The 19,494-nt window shown below is 31.2% G+C and overlaps 2 protein-coding genes across 2 annotated transcripts in view; both read right to left on the bottom strand.

Moving 5' to 3' along the window:
* Positions 1-7,291: 7,291 nt before the first annotated feature.
* On the bottom strand, positions 7,292-9,941 carry LOC106106463 (uncharacterized SDCCAG3 family protein-like). Its single transcript, XM_013287045.1, has 2 exons — positions 9,763-9,941; positions 7,292-9,167 (listed from the first exon to the last, which is right to left on the bottom strand). Exon 2 carries the CDS (start codon positions 9,159-9,161, stop codon positions 7,521-7,523), a length of 1,641 nt encoding a protein of 546 aa, XP_013142499.1. The 5' UTR covers positions 9,162-9,167; positions 9,763-9,941; the 3' UTR covers positions 7,292-7,520.
* A 2,934-nt stretch (positions 9,942-12,875) lies between these two features.
* Positions 12,876-19,494, bottom strand: part of LOC106110041 (alpha-tocopherol transfer protein-like) — a 17,398-nt gene continuing 10,779 nt past the window's right edge. The window contains exons 3-5 of the mRNA XM_013291729.1: positions 17,977-18,073; positions 14,154-14,295; positions 12,876-13,410 (exon numbers count right to left, since the gene is read on the bottom strand). Coding sequence (XP_013147183.1) covers positions 13,162-13,410; positions 14,154-14,295; positions 17,977-18,073 — 488 coding nt within the window. The 3' untranslated portion in view covers positions 12,876-13,161. The remainder of the gene's footprint in view (positions 13,411-14,153; positions 14,296-17,976; positions 18,074-19,494) is intronic.

Below are 19,494 nucleotides of genomic sequence, written 5' to 3'. Positions count from 1 at the left end.
CGTGAATGGCCTCGTCTGTTATTTCGCAGTATGTTTACTATATTACTACTATTATTACTGTTAAGTACATTCTATTAAAATTACTTAAAATACCGTGGTACATTTTTCAGATTTTTTTCATTTGCAACCGGTAATAGATAACTCAAAAATCGGTAATTAAAATAAAGTAGTACATCCCTAAAATATCGTATAAAATTGAATTCACCAACTAAAGTCAGTAAGATCGACAGGACTGTTTGCTTGGAAAAACAGAATACTTTCGTTAGTGTAGTATTTACAATTCGGACTGCACAAGAAAACTGTTGAAAATATTAAGGCGTTACAAACAAAAAAGTCTACACTTGTTTGGGAGAATTCAAAATACAAAAGAAACATTTTTAGACAGTATTTAATTTACAAATCTTTGTGTATAATAATTTTAAAACAATGTGTTTACGTGATAACCTTCGCATGAAATAATAGTACATTACAATATTCAAATGTATGTTAATTTGTATTTTTGTTTAATGTAGATGAAAAAAACAAAGGAATAAACAAAAGAAAGATGTAAGCAGTCAGTAAACAAAGTGCCAGCCTTATCTAATAGGTACCGTCGTGCCAAGTAGAACCCGGCGCGAATCAATAACGTGTCCCGGTAAACAACAACAATCTATTCAACCTCCAAAATGATTTACAACCTTATACATGATTTGCCATTTAAATACAACAACAAAACAAAACAAATACAAAACATCCTTTATACAAATACAAATTGAGCGATTTTAATCGTTTGACCTACTTACCGGTAATGGGGCGAACGTTTTTCACTTGCAAAGGCACTAACAAATAACACTACCACAACACGAAGCGACGGAGATTAAGTATTGAAAAAATATAATATTTTTAATTCGAAAAATCGATAATATCAAGTCGCCATTCGGCAGAAGACTGGACGAGGGTCGCGAGGACTGGAACACTCATTCAATACTGAGCGAGTGCGGGGCATGCGTAGAACGGACAACGAATGCGCCCGGTGACGCAAAAGAGCGGGAAATATGACGTTTGGCTTTATTAGAGTTCTGTGGCTGAAAATCCGATATTATAGACATTTAAAATATATGTTTTATTCAATAATGTATTTGAACTCTTTATTAAAATTCAAAATCTGCAAGTACAAGCTTTTCATCTCGCCGCTTCCAAGATTTTCTAACCATCACTCACAATACTATACTACTATCCATAGTCTATATATTGTTACTAAAATATATTACTAGATATACGGAACGTAAAGAAATTCAATTGATTCACTCTTAACCTCCAAGACTACAAATAAAGTCATATCTTTAACCAAATAAAGATAACCTTTGAGATGTCTAACTGTCTACTTGCAAATTGTTAAACAAAACCTTGCTAACTCAATGTCTACGTGATTTAACTAAATATATTTAGCAAATGATCAAAAATAAAAACAATTAAAACCGTACAAGTTAGCGGTTTGTTCTTTCAATCTTATTTTCATAAACTATAACATTTGCTAAACAAAGTTCTTTAATAAAACAGAAAAAAACTAGGACATTTGAAGACAATCGGATTGTAAGTGAACTCTATTTATAAGATTTGGATCTGGCGAATAGACTTTTAGCAAAGTCTATTGATATTACGATTTGAACAAACACTGGTATGATATATCGAGAAACCTTTGACCGTCTGTAGCGTTGTTTGTTAGACTGACACTAAAATACTATTTCTTTGCTCCAATTCACTTGTTTATAACACAATTCAATTATTTTCTTTATATTTTTCATACACAAAAATTACTGTCTAGAAAAGATTACTAGATAAATCACACATTTCTATTTTTTCTATTTACAACCTATTCTATAACTATAACTTCTATTTTTTCTATTTAAATATTTATTAGAATATTGCCCTATTTAATGTCACTTCTATACATAAGAAGATGCGATGTGAAACGAACACACTAATTTTTATTGTAAACCTTTTTATTAAAAATATTAACGAGTCAACCTTAAATGGAAAAATAATTATTTCTTAATTTAATTCAATTCTCCAATTATTTTTTCCGAAACCGATGAAATCGTTAAAATAGTCGCACATCCCTAATTGAATTATAATGACAGCTGTCAAAGACGATTTAAAATTTGAATATTTAACGGTTTTATATTTATTTTCTACAGACATCTTATTGTAGACTTCACCGAAGCGTAATATAAATGTCCCATTTCAAAGCAACTGTAATTATCATTGTTTCTTGTTGAACCCCATAGGTCAGGGTACTGTAGCCGCCAGTTAGTGAAAAGTAGTTACCTAATACATTACGTAACTTGATAGTGTTTTGTTGATTTTTTAGGGTGACCAACATTTTAAATGTTAATAGGATGGTTAAAATTAGTTGAGCGAATTGTGAGCTTTGGCAATTTTATGCTATTAATAAAAAAGTGATCATTTGAAATAAATACGTTTAAAACTATGTATTTTTAGTCCTTTTGGTAACCAAGAAACTTTTTTTAAATAAAGATATAGCCTGTTACTTACTAACGTAACTTTTTAATGGTAAAATAATTTTTAAAATAGGACAAATCTTGAGTTATTTTAATACACATAAAAATCTAAAAACACAAATCTTTCCTTTTTACAATATAAATATAGTTTCATAAATATGTTGTTACTCTATTCATGATAGGGTTCGTCGACCGGCAAAGGGTGTCAATAGGGTGGGTATCTACGGGGTAATGGGGTAACGTCTTCGCTATAAACTCTGTATGTCGCATAAATCAGGGGTGGCAAACAATTTCTAGTAATTATAAAGATTGTTTTTTTTTTAATCTTTATTTGAACATAGATAGATATCTATACTAATATTATGTTGGGAAATTAATAAAAATGACTGCAATTACTACTAAATTACATTTTAATTTTATCTAAAACAAATCACGTCATAATGTTTTTAATACAAAGTGTAAATAAAAAAATAGTTTTATGATTAACACGTCCATTTTTTTTAATTGATTTTCTGGACAAGTATAGTATAAAAATGTGGATGTTTTAACAGAAAATATTGTAAACCCCTGGTTTAGATGACAGCACGGAAAACACGCGGGCTTTGACATTACAGGAAACTAGAAGCACAGATAATATAGTAAAAGCTACGTTTTCTTTATTGTCTACTGTCCTTTTACAGCTAAATGGCGCCTTTCTTGGGTGTGGCTATGCATCGACCTATGCAGTTTACGATTTAACCTAACCTATTTCTCGACTTCTATTGTAAATTTAAATGTACTTAATTAAATTAAAAATGAAACATATAAAAATAGATAAACACATCTTATCATGTTATTTATGTTTCGTAACAGATTAAAAATTTGTTAGAAATGTTTGTTTTATTAAAAAAAAACAATGTATTTTCTTAAATTGTTCTCGATATTACATCAAAGAGATGTCACTAAAACATCATAGTCTTGTATACTCCAATTACAAGTAATTAGTTTAAAGTACAGTTTAATCGATCGTATTCTTTATCTTGTTAGCTCGGTAAATCTGTTACTAACTTCACATCGTATAACAACTCGACAATCAAAATATACACTAAATTCCTATATTGTTATCTCTTTCTTTCCAAAGAGAATAAAAAGGATGGCTGTTTTAAATAATCAACGCTTCTATTTGTTACATTAACTCTGACGTTAATAGTTATAATTGAATATATTTATATTATTTTAGGTTATAATTCGAGTTAATGAAAATATGCCTACATTAATGTTCGATAATTGCTATAATTTTTTGATAATGTAAAATGCTGCATTTTACGTTTAGTGCTACATATTTATCTATTGTTTATTTACCTAATTTATGTTCTGTTTTATAAAATCTAGATAGAAAAATAATAGACATGAATAAAAACGGTTTTTCCTAACACTAAGCAAATGTTTCAAGATAATCTTACGAAAGATTACATTTGCACATTGTTACGGTAAATCTGCAAATATTATTTCTTTTAAGATTACGCACACATTTGAATAATCGCAAAACCGTTTAGTCACGCTTTGATTCCTATGAGATTATATGGAGGTGAATACTACTCGATTTTTAGTTTTACAACTAAACAGCTGACAATCGACTATAGCGCAACTGTTGGAGCAATCGTTTAGTCAAAGATATGCTCAGTGCACGTTCTTACAATGTTGGCATGTGTTTGCTAATGACGTTAAAACAAATCTACGTTATTACAATATAGGTCACATGCTTGTTATTAAAACAAACAAGGGGAGTGCATAAATAATTTGATTAGGTCCAGAACCGTGTTTGTCGGACACAGTTTACCTCCGCGCAATCACCTTTCGCAAACACGACGCGATTGCGGTTCCGAGCCAGTGCTACAAACTTTGCCGAGCAAATAATTAACAGTGACGAAAGTATATAGCTTTTGCTTGCATATAATTTAGAAATCACCACATTAAAAACAAATCTATACCAAAATACAAAATACCTTTAGTTAATTTTGCGTAAAAAGTGAGTACTGGTCGTATGATACAAGGTAGGTTACGAACCGAATTCGCATCGAGCGGCGCGTTGCTCTCTAGTTTCTTAGTATACTATGTACTGACTACATATGTGTTGCTCGCCGTGTAACATGTAAAATTACACCGCGTAACGTCTGTCATCTATCTATACTATCATAATAAAGCGTAAACACACACTTCTTTGTTGCCTAAGATGTCAGCAATCACAGCATATTTTTGAATAATTCTTTTTTTTATAAAAAGCCCTACACTTACGTCACACTTTAGGCTATATATCATCACGCCGTTAAACTTAGGGGGTAAATATTTTGGATAAAAACCCTAAAGTGGGAAAGAGACCATAAGTTGCTGCCAACATCAAGGAAGCAAGATTGCCATAGTAAGGTAATTGGTATTTTGACATTTGCTATTGAGAATTTAACAAATGCAAACAACAAATTTATAATTCCATGCGGGTGAAGACGACAGCTAGTTACCAATACATATTTCTCGTTGGATTCTTTTATCAAGTTCTCGATCGGTGGCATGAAGATTGAAACGAAAAAATTAATTGACAACAAGTGGTCATAGAAACAGGCGCGGGCAATAAAATCCCCATCGAATGTTCTAGGAAGCGATCGTAAAACATAAACAGCAATTGTCTGAATTGAACTTTGCCTTGATATTATTTTGAAGTCGTATTTCGTTTACGATCGATTGAAAATCATAAAAATAAAGACCACACACAGTTTTTTATCGATATAAGTTTATCGACTGAAAATTGACTATTGCTTTTTAGATTTTAAAATGCATTAGCTAGCTCAATCTAATCGGAACGACTGATATGCTGCTGGTATTACATCGTAATGTATAATTAAAATATAATTCTGTTACCTAAAAAAACAATCAATTTGTCTCTGGTTATCAAATAATTTTTGAGCGGGAATTCTAACCTAACCTAACATTTATTTCAATCGTATTACTAATAAAACAATCAAGAAAGTTATTTAGTACATCGTTATTAACTGGCAACTAGTGTTATAAACAAGAACGGAAAATAAACAAGAACCAGAGATAACGATTCCTTACAGATTATACTAACCAGAGAGTACTTAACAGATCTTATTACTGTCAATAAATAAACCTTTTAATGCGCTCATTAAACTATTGGCTTGAATGTGGGAGTGGGCAGAATAAAGTCGTACAAACTTATCTGGCCCGGTAGTGGCGTTGTTATCGCGGGGTATTATTTCTGAACAAAAATTGAATACTGACTTAAACATGGAACATTTATCAAACAAGACAACTATAGTCTAACAAGGATCTTGTGACATTTTTACAGCAAGAAAGTCGCAAATAATTTAGTTTAAAAATGGCCCACAAAGTTTTTTTTTATATCTATTTAAAGAACCACGTGCTTTGGACTATTATCCAATGAGTGGGATGCACAATGCAAGGTTGCAGATTAACTCAATTGCCTTTTAAGTATTGTGCAGAATCCTGGAATAGACGGGCGCGGCAATGACAAGTGAATAAAGAAAATTAAATGAAGGACACATCTAAGGTCGTTTTAATCTATGTCGCCGATCGATCGTTAATTCCGTTCGATTTTAACTTGCCTAGGCAAATTGTAATCGCTAAATTGCTTATTAACATTGACGAAGTGAGAAAAATTATTTCTACACTTTGTAGAGATTCATCTATACTATTATTATAATAAAGCGTAAACACACACTTCTTTGTTGCCTAAGATGTCAGCAATTACAGCATATTTTTGAATAATTCTTTTTTTAATAAAAAGCTCTACACTTACGTCACGCTTTAGGCTATATGTTTTCACGCCATTAAACTTAGGGGGTAAATATTTTGTATAAAAACCCTAATGTGGGAAAGAGACCATAAGTTGCTGCCAATATCAAGGAATCAAGACTACCAAGGTTTGACACCAACCTTTGGTTTTTTGGTTTGTCATGTCAGTTATACGTTTGCTATTGATAATTTGACAAATGTAAACAATAAAACATTTTCATAATTTCATGCGGATGCAGCCGCACGGGAACAGCTAGTATTTCATATGATTAGATCTTAGATTAATTTAATTTGAGATTTTTGACCAACTTCCCAAAAAAAGGAGGTACTCAATTCGTCTGTATGTTTTTTTTTAATTACCAAGGATTATAATTAAAAAACAATGCGATTGTAAAAAGTTTTTATTTGGCAAGATCCAGTCTTTATTACAATTAGAAAAAAATGACTTAGTTAAACAGAGAGCTTTAGAAATACGACATTTAAGTACATGGGCTTATTATGTTTGATTTTGTAAAAAATATTAGACAATAGTCCAAGAAATTAAAACTAATTTTAAACTTAAAGGAATAAATTACATTCTTATATAAAATTAGATTAATTATCAAGCAAAAATCATTACAAAAAATAGCTTTCTAAGAGCTTAAAAAAATTTTGGCTTAATTTCACAATTATCTTCAACATAAAACAAATATCTTGTCCGAAGATCAAATATCTTAACAGTAATTAAAAATGCAAATAATAAGTACTTAAATCATAAACTTGTATATCTTCTAACATTGTAAAAATGTTATTTTTTCCATACTTTGGGTGCATTTGGCAAGTATTAAACTATAGGTTATGTATTTAAAACGTTATTTTTTATATCAAAACTCATATAAAAAATCACCTTCATAATTTATTTTACTTTACAAGATTTGTCTCTTTTAAGAATTTATTTCACATTTTTTTCTTTCTTATATTTTTATTTGGTATTTATAAGAAAACATTACTGCTTTTATTTTATTTTAGGTTCTCGGTGGGGACATGTAGTGAGCTGGTGATGATGATGATGATTACTGCTTTTTAAGTATTAAGGCCTGTTCCAGCACTACCTGATACCTCAGATAGCTTAAAAATAACGCCACTGTCAGATAAGGTAACAAAATCCGATATTTATCAGACAATATACAATTTGGTGGGACAGGCCTTTAGCTTTTCTTACTGTCATTTCTCTCACATGTTTTGTTGCAAAAACTTTTTCTCGTTAATACAATTTTCTAATTCATCATGGTAATTATCGATTTTTGCATCCAACCCTGGACTTTGCACTTCGAAGCTATCTCCTGTTATTATTTTCTCCCTGTTCAATGTTGAATCGAATCTAACTTTCTTCCCTGGTGTATTTGGTTTGGTGTTTGACAAATCTACGTCATTCGTTCGTTCTTTAAGTGGAGTTACATTCATATTTAGTCGTGTATTTCTAATAGTTTTTATAGTTTCATATTCATTTTCTTCTTCAATCTCTTCTATTTCGATTTCATCAGAATTATCTAAATTTAATCCAGGATTTTCTATTCCAGATTCTTTTACCGGAGTTTTTGATTTAGCTGGTTTTCTCGGCACTTCGTAAGGATTTAAAGTAACATTATGTTCGACTTTATCACTTTTGAATGTCTTTTTTAGCGTTTTCATCACTTTTTTCGATAGTTTATTGATTTTGAATATGTTTTTCAAATTTTTACTATCATTTGAATCGGTTGTGATGTTATTATCGTTGTTTTTGTTTAAATTTAAAATATCCACTGCACTAAATCTTGATACATCGTGGCCTAAGATTTTGCTTTGTTTGTTATAATTTGTACTATTGGTATCTTCTATATTTTCGTAAATAGGACTTTCTGCTCTGTAACTATCTATATTCTCGTATACGTTTTCTGTATTCATAATCGATTCGTTTACAGTTGACATCGTACTGTTTGTATCACCAGTGAATAATGTACGAGGTATTATATTTCTTACCGGTACATTATTTGTTACTGGTCTTGTGATAGCTTCTATATTATATTCCATTTCAGATTTTGTCTCGTCGTTAAATGGATTTTCTATAGTAGTTTCGATTTTTGTATTTAAATTTGGATCTAAGAATGGATTTGTACATTTTTTTTGTATTCTCTTCTTTTTTGTAACTATCGTTATTGTTTTTATTTCCATTATGTTACTTTCGTTTAAATCATCGTCGAGATAGAGTGATTGGTTATCTGATGGTGAATTTAAAGCAAGTCTATCGATAAAGCTTAAATTCAAATTGCTCGTGTTATTAACAAATATTTGATTAGTTACATTCCTTTGTATGTTTGTAACATTGTTTATATCTGCGTCTAGATCTGTTGTGACTGTATTTAAAGATCTCTGTTCTATTATAGAGATCCCAGAATCAGATTCTCCCGTACTTAAACTGGTATCCGCAGCATTTTGTAAATCAAATACATTGTTTATAGAATTTACTGGATCTATTTGTGCTTCAGTCAAATTAGCATATAAAGGTTCACTACATTGTGCAGGATTTTCTACTGGACTTTCATATTTTCTGACATTCTTGCGTACATTATCTAACTCTCTTATTAAAAATTCATTGACAGCAGATCTACTGATACCTAAATCCAATGCGGTATTTTCAAATGCAATAATATCACAGCTTTTAGTCCTTTTCCGGCGTTTTCCTGGTGTAATTTCCATTGCATTGTTGCACATAGGGTCTTCGTTAGCAAGCAGATCTAATCCAGGGTTCAGAAATACGTTGGAGTTGGGGACTCTTTTTCTTTTACTTTTTAAATTGGATTTTACTTCGAATATATTGTTGTCTACAGGTTCCATGGTAAACTGGAAACAAAGATTCTATTTTATAAAGTTACTAGCTGTTGCTTGCTAACTGCTTGAGGGAAATTAAAAAATAAGAATATAGCCTATGTTACTCGCTGATAATATAGCTTTTTAATGGTGGAAGATTTTTTTTAATTTGGTCCAGTAGTTTTTGAGTTATCCAAATACATACAAAAATACAAATCTTTCCGCTTTATAACATAAGTATAGAAGTATAGATTACATCTGTTAAGCAGTTAAGCAATATTCAACAACTGGCTGGTGAAATGCTTTAATTTTTTTTCTGACTAGATGGATTAAGTTATCCATATTCTATGCAATTAAGTAAATTAGCTCCACTATCTTTAGATTATAAATTTTGTGTGTTCTTAAAACGCATTGTTACCATAGCACACTGGTAAACTATGCACAATATTATAATAAAAAAAATTGAATAATTAGTTATAAGTCTCTTGGTATGGGTGTTGATAACAAAGGAAATTGTTAGATCTTAAAATCTACTTATACATGAAGAATGTAATGATATTGGATGAAATCGGAAACTTCTTTAGTCTTTAAAAATAGTTCTTTTTAAAAAGTTTTGAATGTTACTTACCCATTTATTTCAAATGCAACTCGAATTCGTTAGGAACAAACTAACTATTAAAATGACAGTATCAAATAGTTCCAACTTTCATTAATGAAATTTGCGTTTATTACAATTTTCATTCATAATTCACCTTTTGTAATTTTCAAAACAAATGCTTTAATTAATCAACGGCAGGTGTTCGAGGACGGTTACACTTTTGACAGTTAAAGACGAATGTTGCCATTACTAAAAAATCATATGGACGTTCCCTCCATTTTTAAATAAATAATCAAAACGGGTAGACAAAACTTTAGGATAAGAGCTTAATGATACTTAAAAGAAAATGTTTAAGTGAAATTACCAAAATACTTCTTTTTCGAATATTTAATATGCAGTGAGTGACAAAAAAAAATTAAAATCTATGGTTGTTACTTTAAAAATTCCAAAGTTCGAAAACTAGATGGCGCTGTTTTGAATTGAATCAAATGGCGTATTTTCATCAAGCAAAAATTCTTTCTTACCAGTATATATATGTATTATCTACGTTTCTTACGGATTAATTCTAATTCTTAAATAGGCGATGAGGGGTTTTAAATAAAAACACTCAATGTAAATAAAATTTTAATGCAACAAAATCACAATTTAAGGTTACCGGAACCAATATCACAATTCACAACATATCACAACAGGACTAAGTAAAAAAATTAAGAAAATTCAACTAGAAATACCAGCACATTAAAATATTAAAAACACCTTCACCAACAATGTTACTATATTTAAACAAAATATGGAACTATAATAATACTAAGGGCCTGTTACAAAATTGTAAATTGTCTGATAACAATCCAACGTGTAATGTGATGGAAATATCGGATTTTGTTATCTGACAGTGACATTTTAAGCTGAGTCTATCAGTCAGTGGTGGGACAGGCCCTAAATGTTTCTATTTGTACTAAACTTTACGATTATTTTGTCTCTATTCTGTCAGACAATAAAAGCGATGACAATATTCATACATCTGTCTTTATCTAGGGTTAAAATATACAAATTTTATTTACAATATGTTAAAATTTTATATAGTTGTAATTTCTTTTAATATTGATGAGGCAAAACGTAACAACATACTATCAGCCTTACAAATAACAAACTTAGGAATAAACTGAATATAACCGAATATTAGTACAAATCTTGCTTTTACTCAGTTTATTCTTAACTTTATACCGTATTTATAAGGCTGTATAATTCTACGAACATTTTAAAACATTGTGATAATAAAACAAAGATATCTGAACCGGTAAGAGGCAACTGTCACGGTACAAAAGATATGTAAAACACTACACGAGTACAGAAAATTGCTAAAAAAAAGCGACGACAGTTTTAGTAGTTGACTACTTTTTGATATTAAAGAGGGCTTTAGTAAGCTGTTATAATTTAGTTTCACTTATGCCCACCGGAACAGATATCCTTGTAGGTCTATACCAATGGCAGATCCAGTTTTGGCGCAAGGGGGGGTCACATAGTCGTGATCAAGTCAAGAGCTTGACAAAATATATTATAACCAGCTCAGGGGGAGGGGGTTATGACCCTCATGACCCCCCCTCGATCCGCCCTTGGTCAATACTATAGAATACGACTGCAATGACATTTGTATTATTGCTGTTGTTAACAATAGAAGAAATGTATATATATACAAGTGTCAATGTATTATCTACAATTACATAACTGCTGTATATATTAAAAAAAGTAGTTATATTATATTTTGAAATGAATGAATACTTTTATTTTAGCGTGTGATTTTTTTTACATTTTTAAAAACGTCCATTTTATACAAATTGTCAAATTTATCAGATCTGATAAACGTCATGGTCAAGATAAATATAAAATAACTAATTTATCATGGCAGTGTGCATTAAGATTCTTTTCTCATACTAAGAGAGCGATTTGACTAAATTATCGCACAACTGTTATGTTTGTCGATTGTTTTGCAGCCTCGACTGTTGAGCAGAACTAAAAATCGAGAAGTAATATCCATATAAGCTTATAGGAATCAAAACAGGACTTAACAGGTTATGTGTTTAGTCAAAAGTGTACACTCTAAATAAATTCTAACTGAGGGTCTATCACGAATATTTGATAAACAATTGCGAGAACGTATTCGATACATCATTAACAAAAATGAGACAAAATATGACGTTTATAGATGTTATGCAAGGTAAGCCTCAATTTTTGTACGACTAGTTTTATGTTTATTTACCTTGAAATATATTAATTTCTATGTAAATTTGAAAGTTCACAATGAGCTGTAGATTTCGTTTGTCTATCGTGTTGTCGATGTTATGAAACAATTCTCACGGATATTCATGATAACCCTCTTTTAATCCATTTAAAAGTGTTGCCATTTGTTTTTCTAAACCGATTTTCTAATAGGAATGTTTTTTTCATTTTGAAGCGTTAACGTAACGAGAATAATATTAATTGACGAATTTGTTACTAATAATGAAATTCTAAATATTTATATAATAATTGACTTATATCTAAATTACAATAAAAAATAATGTGGTCCAATTAATGGTCCAAAAGGGTTTAGAAACGTATGCAATATAATTCCATGTATTATAATTAAAATTATATTCATTTTAAGGCTTTCTTAATGAATATAAATACTGTAGAAATTTAAACATAGTAAAATAACGTTTAAAAAAAATAAAAAGTGGCAACTGCATTACGCAGAGTCTCATCTTAAAGCATCGTTTCCTTCTACGTTAAATCTAAGGAAGAAGATTTAACAACTCTGAGTATAAAAGTAAGATTGACTCGAAATAAGATATCCTATCAAAAAGCGTGATAATGGAATATAATTAAAAAAACATAATCAGAGATTATGACTTTTAACAAATCTACCAGAAATATATATTAAAAATAAACATTTAAAAAATAGCCCCGATTCCACTTTACAATTTTTTTTAAATAAGTCCATATTTTTAAAATTTGTATAACCATTAATTCGATGGAGTTTTTTTTATACCAAAAACTGTTTTTTTTTTAATAAAGTCATATTTTTGTATATAAAATAAACTGCATAGTTTAGAAGATTTTTTTAAAATTAACTCTTTCGAATGAAGGATTAAAAGTATTTGGAAATCGATTTAATTATTAAATCTCGAACAAAACAAGTAAATAATTTCTTTATAAATAAGTACATACCAAACATATTACTTGCTCCAAACCAATAAGTGAAATTTTACACTAAAATCATAACTTTTCGTTAACGAATGAAACTATTTAAAAAAACACCGTTTCACATAAAAATTGACACAAAAATTGCATAGTGCATCTAATATCTGACCTTTTTTTACTAAATTTGATAATTAAAAAGCATTCTAAGTACTCAAAAGGATGGAATGACTTTTCATACTAAATTTATATTTAATCTATATCCAAATTTTTAAAGGCTTTCTCCATCGCTTTATCTCTTTTCTTATCTGGCAAAGCCTCGATCCTCTGATGCTCTTCAGCTTTGAAGTACGTCTCCAGATCTTGGAGCTGCTGCATGCAGCGCTTATGCAAGGTCTGGGTGTCAGGTAAGGTACCCCCATGGTCAGGGGGTAACGCTGAACGGGGTACTACCGATTCATAGAACTTCTCCAGATCCTCGTTTTTGTGATGGAATTTTATCTGCAGGTTTAAGATTATCTTTGCTTAAATTGTACGAGGCAATACATATACTAGTAAAATATATTTTGATGCCAGCTATTGGACCCAATTCGTAACCAAATGTCAGTAAATGTCAAGGAATCTCGTTGACATTTACTGACATGTGATGTAACGTCAAATTCGTATTACTTGCATTGTAATTACTGGAATGCACACGTTCACACATGCCAGTTTCATGCTAGTGTGTGTAACAGTGTTACTGGCATGTATATTCCAGCATACTAACGGGCATAAAAGTAAGTAAAAAAGTAACCTAAATAGACAATTAGAAAATGAATTTTTACAGAACTATAATTTGAATTATAGCTCACGGGTTAAGCCCTTGACCTGCAAATCCTGGGTCCCAAATCTGTCATTAACTAATGTATCAATTTTCGAATTTAATATATACATTTCCCCTGATTGAAGGAAAACATCGTGACTAGACATAAATTCAGAGACTTAGTTAACCTACAAGGGCGAGAATGAACCATTAGGGTAGCTTTAGTGAGGACCTGATATCATCCACTTCCCCTAATCCCTTACGGAGGGTCGGCACAGTATGTGCTGCTCTTCCATCTCTATCAGCCATCATATCTGAATCCACTCCTATCTTAAGCATATCTTTCACACAATCCATCCATACTTTCTTCAGTCTTCCTATACCTTTGTAGCCGTCCATATTCAATCTTAGTGGGGACTTATAAACAAAACTTTATTCTCACCATATCGAAGAACTTTTTATCCATAAAAGGCCGTATGAGAAGCAATAGTTTGTCCAAAACCGGCTCAGTATTGAACACGTGGATGGCCTTCATACGCACGGGCAGCGCCTCCTGCACGTATTGGAAGAACTTACGCAACGATCTGTAATTTAGTGGAAAATTAAAACATGCATGTAAAAAACTAGCCTAATGGTTTGGGGTACGGACTACCGATTTTACGGTCCAGAGTTCGAATCCCGCCATTCGACTATTGTGAACCATTTCCTAGCACAAGCTTAGCTTAGTTGAAATGGTTTAAGGGAATATTAGTAAATTAACAAAAATCTACTAATATTTTTTATAAAAGAAGTAATACAAAGAGTTCAAGATATCCTAAGTTTAACAAGGATTGGTCCAGCATCTACTAAAGTCTAGTCACATATAGATTAAGGGCCTGTCCCACTGTAAATTGTCAAACAATTCAACGTGTAAAATATATGATGGAAATACAGTAGAACCTCGATAACTCACACCTTAACTTAAAAACCTATATAACTTAAAAAAATAATATGTTCCCTTCCCATCTGACCCCAAAACCTCTATAACATAGACCCTTGATAACTTAAAACCTCTATAACTTAAATATTTTGTGTTTCCCTTAGACTTTAACTTATCGAGGTTCTACTGTGTAGGATTTTGTTACCTTATCTGACAATAACGTCATTTTTAAGCTATCAGAGTCCATCAGCCAGTGGTGGGACAGGCCGTAAATCTTCCTTCATAAATATTTCAAGTTACATCTCTACATAACCTGATTAATATAAAAGCGTGAAAATACGATTAAAGGAAAACAGAAACGTTTTTAACAATAGTAATTAATTCCCTGAGAATATTTACGTAAATATTTTTAATCTGTGCTTTTTTATGCTTTGGACTTTTTTAGTCTATGTTCATATTACGTTTTTGGCGGGAATTGAGTTCAATGTTGTATTAAATCTGAGTTATCAGTGTATACCGGTAGAAGTCTAGAGACAGATGCATTAAGAGAAGACATCAAGAAGGGAGTGACAGAGATGAAAATAGTTTAATCTGGTAGAGGAAAACCTGGCGAGATCTACGGGAGTAGTATTTTTTAGATGGATGATCATTAGAGTTTGTAGACTTAACTAAAGAAATCTCGATGTTCGGCATAGAGTAGTCTGGAAGAACACATAGGCTACTTACTTATTTTTTAATACATTATTCTTTTTAATATTCTTGTAAATACAGTGGCCTTTTATTTGCTGCCTTGTGTACACACAAAAACTGGTTAAATTAACATTTGACTGACTGTAAAAAATATTACGTGCGAGACGTTTTTTGGCATTTAACGGATGTGTTAAAAATAAAATACATTACATGACATATACTATTATTATTACTATACTGATATAATAAAGAGGAAAGATTTGTATTTTTGTATGTATTGAAATAACTCAAAAACTACTAACAAAAATTCACCATTAAAAAGCTACGTTCGTTCATAGGCTATGTTTGACCGACTTCCTAACAGGAGGTACTCAATTCATCTGTATGGTTTTTTTATGTGTGTTACGGCATAACTCCGCCGCTAGTGGACCGATTTTGATAATTCTTTTTTTATTGGAAAGGTAATGCTTGCAGGTGGGTGTTTGATTTTTTATTTTTTTAACGCGCGAAGTACCGAGCCACATTTAGTACTGAATAGCGATATAATATCTTTAATTATTTTAAAAAGAAATGGATAGCAGTAAGTTTTAATAGCAATGAAAACACACAGTTAAGTTATATTCATAAAAACTGACATTGCAAATGTCCATATGCCCGTGCCAAGGTCATGGCCACGCCATATATAGACTCGAACTTGTCAAATATGTTCGTAGTAATATTGTCCATAAAAATAAAAAATTATGAGTACATTTTTTTATCGAAAGATATTCAAAATTAAACATTAAAAAAATACGCGGGAAATCATACTAATATTATAAATGCGAAAGTTTAGATGGATGTTTGTTAGTTTGTAGACTAAACGGCTGAACGGATTACGATGAAAGGTATAGATGTAGAGGATAGTCTGGAAGAACACATAGGCTATTCACTTTTGTTTTTTTTAATTTCATGCGAACGGAGTCGCGGGCGAAAGCTAGTTTTAATATACAATATGTGTTGCGACAATTTGCATAATTGCAATGTACAATTACCACATATTAAAATTTGCTTTAAATTGTTATAATAATATGTCTTCTCGTGGTCATTCAATTTTCATGAGAAATTTATAATAAGTATAACTGAGAACAAAATCCTCATTTAATTAATACAAAAACTTAACAGAAATACACAATCATACTAATATTATAAATGCGAAAGTTAAGATGGATGGATGTTTGTTAGAGTTTGTAGCCTAAACTGCTGAACGGATTTCGAAGAAATTTGGCATAGATGTGGAGAATAGTCTGGAAGAACACATAGGCTATTCACTTTTGTTTTTTTCAATGCCTCGCGGACGGAGTCGCGAGCGAATACTAGTTATTAATAAAGTAATACAATTTATCTAAACTAATATTATAAAGAGGAAACATTTGTGTGTGTGATTGTAATAGGCTCAAAAACTAGTGGGCCGATTTTAATTCTTTCACCGTTAGAAAGATAATTTACCAGTAAAGGTAATTTGTGAGTAACATTAACATAGGTTGTATTTTTTCATTTCTTTATTATTATTTCTAAATTACACGCGGACAGAGTCGCGGGCAAAAGCTAGTAATAAATAAATTTATCATAGCTTCAGTTAGCACGCAAATTTGAGTTTTTTTTTAAGGAAATATGATTTACAGATACATATTTTTTCACCATACCTTTGCTTGTCCTTTTGAAAGCTAAAACATAACAATATATACATATACTATTTTTATATATTAATTTAAGCTTCAATAATTAATATTAGAAAGCGTCAACATCCTAATGGTTTGAGGTACGGAACGAACCTCGCGGTCAAGGGTTCGAATGCCATTTGACTATTGTGAACCATATCCTAGCACAAGCCTACAGCTTAGTTGGGATGGTTAAAGGAAATATTAGTTAATTAACCAAAATTTACTAAAAAAATCAAATATACCTTTGATCATAAATATTTCTATAACAAAAGCATGAAAAAATAGTCACAAATAACTTTTTAAACCTAAAAATCAATATAAGATTATAATTGTCGCAAGGTTAATTAAGAGGGCGAGCGGAAGCGTCTTCATAGATTATGCCGTGTGCCATAGATAGTAGTAAAAAAACTGTCACAGAGCAATAAAGGAAATTTCAAAGATTAATTATGAATGCTTGTCTCTGACGCGAACGAGGTATAAACATTCATGTTAAAAACTCGATTTAAAAATGCGAACGAAATAGACTTAAAAATGATACTAAATTCGAATAAAAAACAAAAATTAAAATTATATATTAGTATATGTTCGCTAAACTAGAATAAGCTGCATTATCAATGGTACTAACACCAATGCTGGGTTTCTGAAGTTTTTATTTATATGATCATTATATAAATAGAAACTTCAGAAACGCATTTCACAAACTTATCCCACGTCCCACGTCGCAAAAGGTGAAACTTTTTATTCTAATCTGTTCCCACGTGTGGACAGGGCGGGGTGACGGTTGGGAATATCCGAGTATCGGCATACACGTCCCCATCTGACAGCTGTCAATGTCATCCAGACGTATTGGAATATTCACCATTTTGACGGGATCAGTAGCATTTAGTGTTTAAATTAATTATGCTAGTTACAATATTTATTGCCTAAAAGTAATAAAACCGAATAATAATACTTACGACAAACCAACTCTAGTTAGATGTCCCAGTTTAACACCTCGCATATCGAACAGGAATATGTATCCAGGCTGGGGACCCCGTTTGCATAGACATGCATCTGGAAATGTATGAAAAAATTATATTAATAAGTGAAGAAAAATTTGTATGGGATCCAAATATCTTAGACGGAAACATCGTAACAATTTTTGGTGTAGCCTAAAAGGATACGGGGAGTGTAATGCACAGGATGCTAAAGAACTTGGGTTGCCAACATATTTGAAAAAGAATATAACATAGTTCTTTTTAGGGATTTATAAGTAATATAGGAAAGTGATTTTTTTAACAAATACAATCTTTGATTATAAATTAACGAGCTGTTGCCCGCTTCGTCCGCGTGGTATTAGAAAACATACGAACTATAAAAATAACAAAAAGCTACCTATCCCTCGGGAACCGGACATTTCTAGGGGATGAACCTCATCCCATGTGTACTCCAGACTTTGTTTTATATCTGTGCCAAATTTCAAAAGGATATGTTGAACCGTTGCAGAATGATCGAGTAAACATTAAAAAACTAAATTAATGAATCCCACAGGAACCGTAACTATTCCCGGGATAAAAAGTACCCTATGTGTTCTTCCAGACTAAGCTCTTAACCTATGCCAAATTTCATGGAGATCCGTTCAGCCGTTTAGGCTACAAACGCTAACAAACATCGATCCATCCATCTAAACTTTCGCATTTATAATATTAGTAAGATGTCGCATTTCGATCAATTGGCGACAGCCGTAGTTTTGTAATGCGAATTAGTTTCACAAAAGCCTATTAACCTTAAAGCTGATAAAAAAGGGGACATAGAAACCGTCTAAGGCCCAATATATGCCATGAAGAATTAATTCTGCTTCAATATCCTCGTTCGAAACATAAATTATACAATTAAATATTGCGGTAACCAGTAACAATAAATCCAACAATCATAATTACGTTCAGATAATTTCACAACTCGAACACGGACATTGCAACACAAAAGGTTCTGCTGAAATCGCGTTTTTACTCACAAACAAAAGACTGCATTACACTAGCTGTTCTCATGCGATTTCATCCGATAATAATCAAAACTTAATTATTTTCATGCTGTCAAAAATTGCAAATATCAATTCAAAAATGTATTTTTAAAATGTAGTCTTTTGTTATTGGCTAACAATTACAGTTTTCGTCCCTTTCTCACAGCTCTATTTTCAGGTTTATTCACCCATTGAGTTTAATAGTGTGAAAATATATAGCCTAAAGCGTGTCGTAAGTATTAGACTTTTAATTACACAAAGATTTATTAAAAAAATTGATGTTATTGCCGAGATCTTATATAACAAAAATGTGTGTTTACGTTTTATTACATTTGTATGGAAAGATATAGTATTCTCTGTTTTCTAAAAAATAGAAAGAGATGGCATAAATTAACTTATGTACTACAGTTAAATAATATTTAAGTTCGATTTAACGGCGGATGCAGGGGGAGGGGGCGTCATGAACCCCCCTTTT

The sequence above is a fragment of the Papilio polytes genome, unplaced genomic scaffold, assembly GCF_000836215.1.
Source record: "Papilio polytes unplaced genomic scaffold, Ppol_1.0 DF824269.1, whole genome shotgun sequence".
NCBI classification, from domain to species: domain Eukaryota; kingdom Metazoa; phylum Arthropoda; class Insecta; order Lepidoptera; family Papilionidae; genus Papilio; species Papilio polytes.
This window is presented reverse-complemented; position numbering and strand designations above follow the sequence as displayed.

What these genes read in the sequence shown, in the direction of transcription:
- LOC106106463 (XM_013287045.1), bottom strand. Translation starts at nt 9,161, where the DNA reads ATGGAACCTGTAGACAACAATATATTCGAAGTAAAATCCAATTTAAAA.